Source organism: Corvus brachyrhynchos, unplaced genomic scaffold, assembly GCF_000691975.1.
Source record: "Corvus brachyrhynchos isolate BGI_N302 unplaced genomic scaffold, ASM69197v1 scaffold59, whole genome shotgun sequence".
In the NCBI taxonomy this organism is placed as follows: domain Eukaryota; kingdom Metazoa; phylum Chordata; class Aves; order Passeriformes; family Corvidae; genus Corvus; species Corvus brachyrhynchos.
The window spans coordinates 6200886-6210494 of record NW_008246054.1 but is presented as its reverse complement, the minus strand read 5'-3'; the positions used below and the strand labels follow the sequence as shown (position 1 = coordinate 6210494).

Genomic DNA, 9609 nt, shown 5'->3' with positions numbered 1-9609 from the left:
GAGAGGCCACCATCATCAGCCTGCCGAGCGGGGACTGCGGCGCGGGTGACGGGAGCGAGATCCCCATCACCGCGTCGGCCACCACGGTCACCCTGACCCAGAGTGAGTGCTGCGCCCGCTGGAACGCTCTGGGCTGGACTGGAGGGTCACACAGAGGCCCTGAAACCCCTCTTCGAGCAGACCCCGAGCCTTGTGTGGGGAAAGAACCACAGAATGGTTTGGGTTGGAAAGGACCTTAAAGAGCACCCAGTTCCAGCCCCCTGCCATGGGCAGAGACACCTTCCACTAGACCAGGTTGCTGCATCCAGCCTGGCCTTGAGCATTTCCAGGTGCCCACAAGTTCTTTGGGCAAAGAAAGCCCCAACAAAAAGAAATCCCCACATCTCTGCAATGAAATGCTCCTCCCAGTCTGCCCTTGTGCTGCAGGGGAGTGGCCGCAAGACAGGCACATACTGAAAGTCAGCTTTGAGAGCTGGACTCAGCCTTAAGGACAAAGGAGTCAAGGATCCTTTGCACCTTGGGAGATTCTTCAGTCCCTCTCTGGGAACAAAAGCAGAGGGAAAAACATTTCCAGGGCTGATTTCCCAGTGTGCAGTGTTGTAAAGAGCAGCTCTTCTACCGAGAGGGGCCATTCTGAATCTTGTCTTTGCTGTTATGTCAGTCAGTTCATGCTGCTTGGAAAAATTGTTCTAAACTGGAGGTTGAGAAATTATATTGTCTAGACAGATAAGGCATTCCCTATTCCTTTGGATTGTACTGCCCAGAAGGAAGCTCGACTGAGGGTGGAGTAGACTTAAATAGGTCATTTTGTGCATGTCTGGCCATTGTATGTTATCTCACTGAACAGGCCGTATTTTTGTGCTATTCACTGAATAGTCCTGTAGATAAAAATCCTGTATCGCAGCTACTCCTGACTCCCTTTCTGTCCTTTATTCTCAGTTCCTGCAGAGACAACCTACCACAGTCTGGAGGATGGGGTTGTGGAGTACTGCACCACAGAAGCCCCCACCACTGTCACCACAGAGGCGCCCTTGGAGATGATGGCCCATCAACACGAGGTGTCTGCCAAGCCCCAGGAGCTGAAAAGCCGCATTGCCCTGAACTCAGCCAAGCTCCTGCAGGAGCAGCGAGTGACCAATCTGCACGTGAAGGAGATTGCCCAGCACCTGGAGCAGCAGAATGACTTGCTCCAGATGATTCGACGCTCGCAGGAGGTGCAGGCGTGCGCCCAGGAGCGGCAGGCACAGGCCATGGAAGGGACACAGGCAGCACTGAGTGCCCTCATCCAGGTCCTCCGCCCCATGATTAAGGACTTCCGTCGATTTTTGCAGAGCAATACACCCAGTCCATCGGTCACCACTGACCCTGGCCAGACAGGGCAGCAAGATGGTATGATCCAGTGAAAGAAACAGTGATGGGAGGGAACTTCAGATTCATGTTAGGAAAAATTTCTTCCCTGAGAGGGTTGTCAAGCCCTGGCACAGGCTGCCCAGGGCAGTGGTGGAGTCACCATTCCTGGAGGGATTTAAAAGATGTGTAGATGTGGCACTTGGGGACATGGGTTAGTGGTGGATGTGGCAGTGCTGGGGAAATGGTTGGACTTAATGATCTTAGAAGTCTTTTCCAACCTGAACAATTCTATGATTCTATAGGACATCTGCCATGCTAAAAACCTGCCCATGCTGGCAGAGGACACTTGGGACTGAGGGGTGCTGGCTCTTCTCAGTGTGAATGGCTCCCTTGGAGCCTGGCTAAGCCTGAACAGCTTTCTCTGCTAATCTTGTGCTAATCTGCCTTTTAAGACTCTCATTCAGAGCCGTAGCAGGATGTGTAATAAACCAGCAACTTAATATGGGTTGTTTTAGTTCCTTGAACAATAGATTTTTTTTTTAAAGTTATTTTTTAATTTCTGTTTGGAAAAAATCTCTCCTAAGTATGACGCCTCTCTCTTTGTCTCTCTCTCAAGATCTATAGCCTTTAACTGACTTCTAACATGGAGAGTTTTGTCGGGATATCAGTGCTGCAGCTGCCAAGGTACAGTGATCGTGAACCATAGCGCACACAGTGAATGCATTTCTGGCTCTTGCTGGAAGCATTTACTGGAAACATGGTCCTGGATGTGGTTGAACCTTCCCTCTGCACTGAGAGCTATGGATGCTGCAGCGTGACATCCAGCCCATGCAGACCAGCACCCAGCCTCTGTGCAGTTTAAGTGCCACCCACCTCCCCTGAGGATCCCGGTGGGATTGAAACAGTGTATTCACCTCATGTTTTATCTGCGTGCAGTCATGAAATTTCTCTATCAGCTTGGCAGATGTGATGGAAGTTTCATGTCTTGGGTACCAGAAACTCTCCTGGGATACGTCTTGGTGCAATGTCTTTATTTGTCACAGCGTAAACGCCCAAGGGCCTGGATGAGTTTCACTCAGGTGGATTGAATGGTGAAACTCCCATCTCCACCTCATCTGCATAGTTTGGCACCTCCAGAATACCTTGATCCATCAAAGTGGACCTGGACTAAGGTCCCGGACTAAGCTGCAGCCACACAGGAGTTCCCAATGTTTAGGAGTTTGTCAGCCACTGATTTGAGTGAATTTTGGGGCATTACTTGGTTCTGCTGCTGGTGGAGTTTGTTTTGTACTGTTTGGGAGCTGGAAGTGAGTCCAGCCATTCCGTGTTTGTCTGCTGGCCGGCCGCATCCTGAGAAACAGAGCTGAGGTTCTCCTCACTGTCCTATAGCGTTATACAGGGTAAAACATCATCACAGCCACTTCTGAAGCATTCAGGCTATGGGGCTCGGTCCTTAATGAGAAAGCTTAATTGCACAGGATGGTCAACATGATTTTCACAGACTTGCAGTAACTTAGGGAAAGAAAAAAAGGAAGTGTAACTCGTCTCCTTCTACCTTGCAAAGTGGCTTACATTTGACAGGCTTGTTGCTTGCCAGGTATTACTTTTGAAATGGAACTTTTCCAGAGCTGGTATTTACTTGCTGTTAAGTCTCCTTTAGGGCTGGCAAGGGAGTGAATTTGCACAATCAAATGAAACCTTTACACAGCCTTTAATGGGGAGATGCTGATGGGAGACCCCTGGTTAGAGCAGTAGGTGAAGAGGTCACCGCTGTTGGTCCCTGTCCTTTACTCATCTCTTGTCTGCAAATCTGAAGGGGGAGAAAAGGACAACACAATGAGAAGGGTTTGGTCCCTGAAAGGCTCCCTTGGGACTGACACCTCCAAGCTGAGACGGGGTGGATCCTGCCTTGTCTGGCATCTCACCACATGCGTAGCACTTGCCTGACTCTTCCTCTTAGACTTTGTGGAATCAAATCAATTGCTGAATTGAAATTTATTTTTAAAGTGAGAACTATGTCATATGTGTTGGTTTACCTCATTTGTGTAATGATCTCTCCTTTACAAATCTGAATTTTAATAAAAAATACATTTTGGTAAACAGGCTGTTTCAGTTCATTGGTATGGGCCAAGGCGGAAGTGAAAATGAGTTCATGACAACAACTTTGCAACACAGAATCCTCACTGTGAAGGGACCAAGGAGAGCTGTGAACAACCACGAGTCACAGTAGCTTTTCTTCTTGTTTGTGAACCTTGTGGCCTTGTATTTACATAATTACAGTCTTTTTCAAATAATAGCTTTTACAGGCTTACCTTGGAGCACGAGTTATTTCACAGTGTCTGACAGATTACTGAAGTACAGTAATCTCCCAACAGCTCAGAAGATGTCACAAAGCCTAAAATAATGGTAGAAATACCAGCCTTTGGCTTTAAATTGCAGTGTGCATTTTTTCAGTGACTAAGCACTTCAGCTGCGTTACTTTTCTAGAGGAGTAAACATATTGCCATCGGAACCACCCATTTTTCTTCTCTTTTCAGGATAAGTGTAGAGCTTAGTCAAGAGCCAGCAGCATTCAAGTGCGTGTTCTGTGTACAGATTTTTGTCTCATTAAAAAGATGTGGCAACATTTTAAATATAGGGTGAACTGTGTGATGAGGGGCTTGGTTGTTGCTCATGAAGAGGTCATCAAACTTGGGGAGGGACAGAGAAAAGTGTCCCTTAAAACCAGGAGGAATAGGTGAACAGGACACTGACAGGGCAAACAAATACACAGGACACTCAACTGAACAGGCAACTGATGCCCAAACAGAACAAAAGCTAAGGAGTAGCATTTATAGATGTTTATTTGTTCTCTGCTGTTCTTTTTGTACCTAGAGATTTGTATTCAACATCCAGACTGGGAAGGAGCCATGCAGAGATGTTCTGCCACAGGGTGCCTCGGAGATGAGGGTGAGCAGCATCTTCCGGCCTGCTGGGGAAAGGGAAATTTGGTGGGGGATTCTCAGTGGTGAGAAGAGAATGTTTGTGGCCATGGAGGCATCACCAAGCCGCCAGAAGCGCTTCTGCTCCCTCCGGAGCAAAGCTCTGCTTACCATGTGTCCGGCTGCAGACCGGCTTTCCAGGAGATGGCACTGCACGCCGGGATCCTGAGCTGCGGCACTGCGCTGTCCCAGGAGCCACCCCTGTCCTCCAGACCCTTGTGGGATCCTGTTTGCTCCCTTCGCTGGTGAATCTTTTCAGGGCTGAGAGCCTGGAGAGGAAGAAATTCAAAGGGCCGAGCACAGCAATGAGATATCCCTGGAAAAGTCAGGATGCCTGGGGACTCAGAACAGGTCCTTCTGCTTCTCACAGACATGGCAGAGGACACTGAGGTGTCTGTCTTTGGGATGAGTTCACTGTAGAACCGAATGGGCAAGCACAAGATGAAAAAAACCACATCAAGTTCCTCATTATAAGTAAAGGGACAGGTTTTAAGGTTTTTTAGAAGGCCACACATATGTCAGTATCCCACAAGTACAGTGCAGTGCCATCACCACATCACAGTTCTGGGAGCAGATCCTCACTGAGGGACAGAATGATACCACCTGCACACTCACCCAAATAACCTTTACTTCCTCCAGCATATTTTTAAAGTTTGTCAAGCCTGTTTTGGCAAAGCATCCTTCTGGGGATCTTTTGTGGTTTTTTTCCTGCTGTCACATGAGAGGTTGTTGCCAGCCAGTGCTGTCAGCAGAAGGGTGGTCAGGTCAGTGTGAAAATGGCCAGGCCATGTTTTGAGTGCTGGAATGAAGCCGGTATCACCTGCAAATGGGGCTCATGAGCCCTTGGGTCCCAGATGTGCGGGTGATTAACCCAAGACAGAATCCCAGCGCCAGCAGGGACAGTTTCTTTCACCTCTGCCACCTGGGATCCCAAATTAGAGGTTGCTATGTCAAGGAGGAACCACAGACTTACACTTGCTTCTGATGTATTTGGGGTAACAGCAGTATTTGTGGGGTTGAAGTCAGTGGGACAGACCACAACCAGCCACAACCAGCCACAACCAGCCACAACCAGCCACAACCAGCCACAACCAGCAAGTCTCTTGTCCAGCACACCACTGAAGGGATGGATAGCTGGGATACAGCCACAGGATAAGGCTTAATAAACTCAACAAGCCTTGAGGCAAAGCAGGTTCCAAGTCTGCAGATTTTGGAAGAGGCAAACAAACAAAGATCCAGTTCTACCCACAGACCTCATGGAGAGTCCTGCCATACATTCCCAGGACACACTGAAGCAGACATGGAAACCAGTAAACAAAAAAAGCCAGGCAGCTGGATTTTCAGGTCTAGCTGCATATTTGGGGAAAGGAATCCACCGACTCCAGATTCCTGGGCTCCCTTTGTCGATAACAGGATTCCCAGTGCTGGCAGGCCAGAAACCCACGGTGCAGGTGTGTCCTTTGCACATCCAACAGGAAACCCAGCCTGGCACAGAAAGTGAAACAGTTCCTGGCCTTTATGATGATAAGTTCAGTTAAATATGGAAAAAGTAACAAACACAAGCAGGTCAAAGTGCAGCCTGTTATTAAGCTGAGAAGACACGAGGTTGGAGTAACTCCACACCATGGGGTAATCCTATGCAATGGGGATAGGTACCCATTCCCATCACAGGGTTTCCAGCTGCCTGCATTGCTACAGCTTACACTGCTGTGGTGTCTGCACCCCCTGCCTCATTTTGGGAGCTCCCCAGCCTGGAGCTTCCCCCAGTCCTGGGGAAGGCACCCATCCACTGCAGCTCCCACCCACAGCTCCTTGGAGCAGGTCATCGCATCCCACCCACAGCTCCAAGAACACACTTACAGCATAAAGTGTCATGTGATAATCTCTTTTTTTTTGGATGATGAGGCTGAAAGCTCATTAAGGCAATTACAGCAGAGGTGACAGGTGTAACAGAGGAGAACCATTACTCTGTTTATGCTGTTACAGCAACATGTGTAATTTAGTTTTAAAACTTTAATCATTTGGCTGCCAGGACAAATGAATTAGTGTGATGATGCTTTCCAGAGGAAGATGCTGATGATGTAGTTTTCAGGGCTTGTGCATCTGGGATTCCCCTGGGATAAGAGACAGTAATTGAAGGCTCACCAAATGCATTACAGGATCTACCTCACTTCACCTCACTGAGTTTTGTCCCTCCTGCATTTATCTTGCCTTGTTTCTCCACTGCTGCCTTATCTCTGTCCTCAAAGCAGGGAGGAGGCAAGATAAGGCATCTCTGTTGGTGCTCGCTCACAGAGCGCAGCGGTCCCAGCCTTGGCCAGCTGGGCACACCTCTCCAGGAGAGCAGAGGTGAGGCCCAGCCTTAACTGCAGAGCCCAGACTGATAAAAATATCCCAGACTGATAAGACAATGCCCTGAGCCAGCAAAAGTTGAGGAAGTGGTGGCGGCACTGGGGAGCGGCCTTGGGAAAGTCTTAGGTCAGGAAGAGCACAGGGCAAGGACGTGGCTGGGAGTCACAGAGCTGAGGTGAGGTGGGCACAGCCATAGAGGAGAAATCCATAGGATGTGAGTCTGGGATGAGCAGAATCCACATGTATCAGAGCCCCTTGGTCACACACACGGTCCCATGGCTAATGGGTTGCGCCTGGAACAGAAAATAATATAAAACCAGAGGGATGGTGGATGGATGAAGATACCCTACTCGCAGATTCCCTCTGTGGGAGGCTCAGACTAACCGATCCCCTCTGTAAACAGGAGCACTGTCCCTTTAAAACATGTGAATTTCTTCAGAAACAATTATGCAGCATAAACACAGCAAAATCAACAGGGTGAATTTCGAACTAATAAAGATTTAATCTCTCAGTCATGAGACTGCGTTTGTTAGGAAAATACACATATCCCTGAGAATGCAGCTACGGTTGCTATACTACACACTGCTCAGCAGCTCACTGGGCATTTTTCCAAACCCATTTATTTTTAACATCAGTCACATTATTCAATTAATTATAAAAACACTGAGGTTTTCCGGAGATGTTTCTGATAAAACTGCGAAGTAAATATGCTTGAGAACAGCAAAGATTAAAGTCTCTGTAAACTTTAGCATTTGAGGCTGTTGCTATAAACAAGAGAAGTCCTCGAGAAGGTTATTTATCAGAGTGACTCATAGCAGATAACATACAATCTCCTCCCACACCACACACAGGGATCATTTGTCCTTTACCTCGGGATGGAAGCAGAGCATCCACATGTCAGCAGTGTGCTGGGGCATGAGAGGTGTGAGAACAGGGCTGGATTCTTCAGATGCCTCCAGTATTTCAGCATCACAGTTTGGTAAATATCAAATATTTAGCAGGCTCAGCTCTTTCCCAATAAGCTGGAAACAGAAATCAAAAAATACCAGCCCATCTCCAGCAATGCCTCAAAGCCTTGAAAACACCAGATAGGAACCGATGGAAGGATTCAAATCTTGCCTGTAACAGCAGCTGTAAACCCTGCTGTTTCCTGGTAACTCCTGGTATGTCCTGTGATGGTTTCAGTGTACCAATACAAAATGTTTTCCCTGTCCAAAGTCTGTGTAAGCTTAACCTGGTAGGCAAAAATCATAGCAATGCATTTGGCTTGATTCAATTTTTCACTTTTATCCAAGGACACTGCTGTGTACTTTTCCTAGTAGACTCTTTTTTTTCAAGGCTCACATTGTGGTAGAATTATTTGATAGCTCTGATATCGTCTACACAGATGGCAAAGATTACAGGCAAGGAGTCTGGGCATCAAAGCCTGGCAGATAGCAAGGACTCCCAGGCTTTCATCCAAGATTTGCATATCAGCCTTGGAGAACAGTTCCTCCCGTATGAGCATCAACTTCTCAGCCACAGAGGCTCTTGGGCAAATCCCTAAATTTAAAAACTAGGCAAATCACGTTGATGATTGCAGGCTCCTTCAGGACAAGGAGAGACATTTTGTTCTGCTTGCCCTTAAAGGATGGAATCCAGCCTAACCAGGGATCCCAGCCGCAGCACTGGACACAGCAGCAGCACATAATAACATGGAGCCATTTCGATGAAGAGATGTGCCCAACTGGTTGCCACATCTCACATGTGGAGGGTGAGATTCCAGCTCTAGGCCCTGCCTCGAGCTGCCCCCAGGGCTCAGTGGTGCCAGGGCCTCCCTCCTGCTCCCAGGCAGCCCAGGCACTGCTGGCCTGACCCACAGCCACTCTGTGGTATCCTGTGGGGACAGGATGGCTACACGGCTGAGTAGCCTGAGGAACCATGTGCCTGCAGCTCATGGGACACACTGATGAGAGGGATGTCACCAGAAGCTGCTTGGGCACTGGGATAAGCCAGGGGAAGGGTTCCTAGCTGTCAGGAGGACACAGAGACCACATCTGTCACCGAACCACAGAATGGGTTGAGTTGGAAGGGTCCACAGAGGGTCATCCGGTCCCATCTTCCTGCTCAAGCTGGGTCATCCCAGAGCACATGGCACAGGATTGTATCCAGATGGTTCTGGAATATCTCCAGTGAGGGAGACTCCACAACCTCTCTGGGCCAGTGAGCAATCACTGCACAGGAAAGAAGTGCTTCCTTATGTTCAGGTAAAACTTCCTGGGCATTGCTTTCTGCCTATTGCCTGTTGTCCTTGTGGTTGGCACCACTGAGCTGAGCCTGGCTTCATCCTCTTAGCATCCCACTTTAGGTATTTATACACATTAATGAGGTCCCCTCTCAGTCATCTCTTCTCGAGGCTAAATAGGCCCATCTTCCTCAGCCTTTCCTAATAACAGAGATGCTCCAGTTCCCCAGTCATCCTCACTGCCCTCCGCTGGACCCACTCCAGGAGCTCCACATGTCTCATGTCAGCGATGCCCCTGCCATCACCTCGGCCCAGGCAGGGAGACACCCCAACCGCAGGCCCCTGCCATCCCCTCAGCTCCCGTGCCAGCTGGGGGCTGCTCAGCCTGAAGAGGGGCTCCAAGACATCCTGTGGGGCGGGAAGCCCCGCGGTCCAATTCCCGCTGTGGGGACACCGAAGAGCCCGCTTCCCGCCCACCCCCTCAGGCAGGGGGCGGGGCTTGTCCGAACTGACAGCCCTCCCCTCCAATCCTCGCACTCCCTCCCCGCCCCGTGCCGGAGCAACCAATCGCTGCCTCGCACTGCTCAGCCCGCCTCCTTGCTGCTGTCCAATCGGACGGCGCCGCTCGCGTTCTCCCGTCTCGGGGAGGAGGGCGGGGGTTACGTGCTGTCGGTATTCCCGAAGCGCGGCGGTGTCGCTCTG

At 49.4% G+C, this 9609-nt stretch overlaps 1 protein-coding gene across 1 annotated transcript in view; it reads left to right on the top strand.

Moving 5' to 3' along the window:
• Positions 1–3452, top strand: part of NAIF1 (nuclear apoptosis inducing factor 1) — a 4245-nt gene extending 793 nt beyond the window's left edge. The window contains exons 2-4 of the mRNA XM_017745426.1: positions 4–102; positions 940–1389; positions 1967–3452. Of these exons, the coding sequence (XP_017600915.1) occupies positions 4–102; positions 940–1389; positions 1967–1974 (557 nt within the window). The 3' untranslated portion in view covers positions 1975–3452. The remainder of the gene's footprint in view (positions 1–3; positions 103–939; positions 1390–1966) is intronic.
• Positions 3453–9609: the final 6157 nt, after the last annotated feature.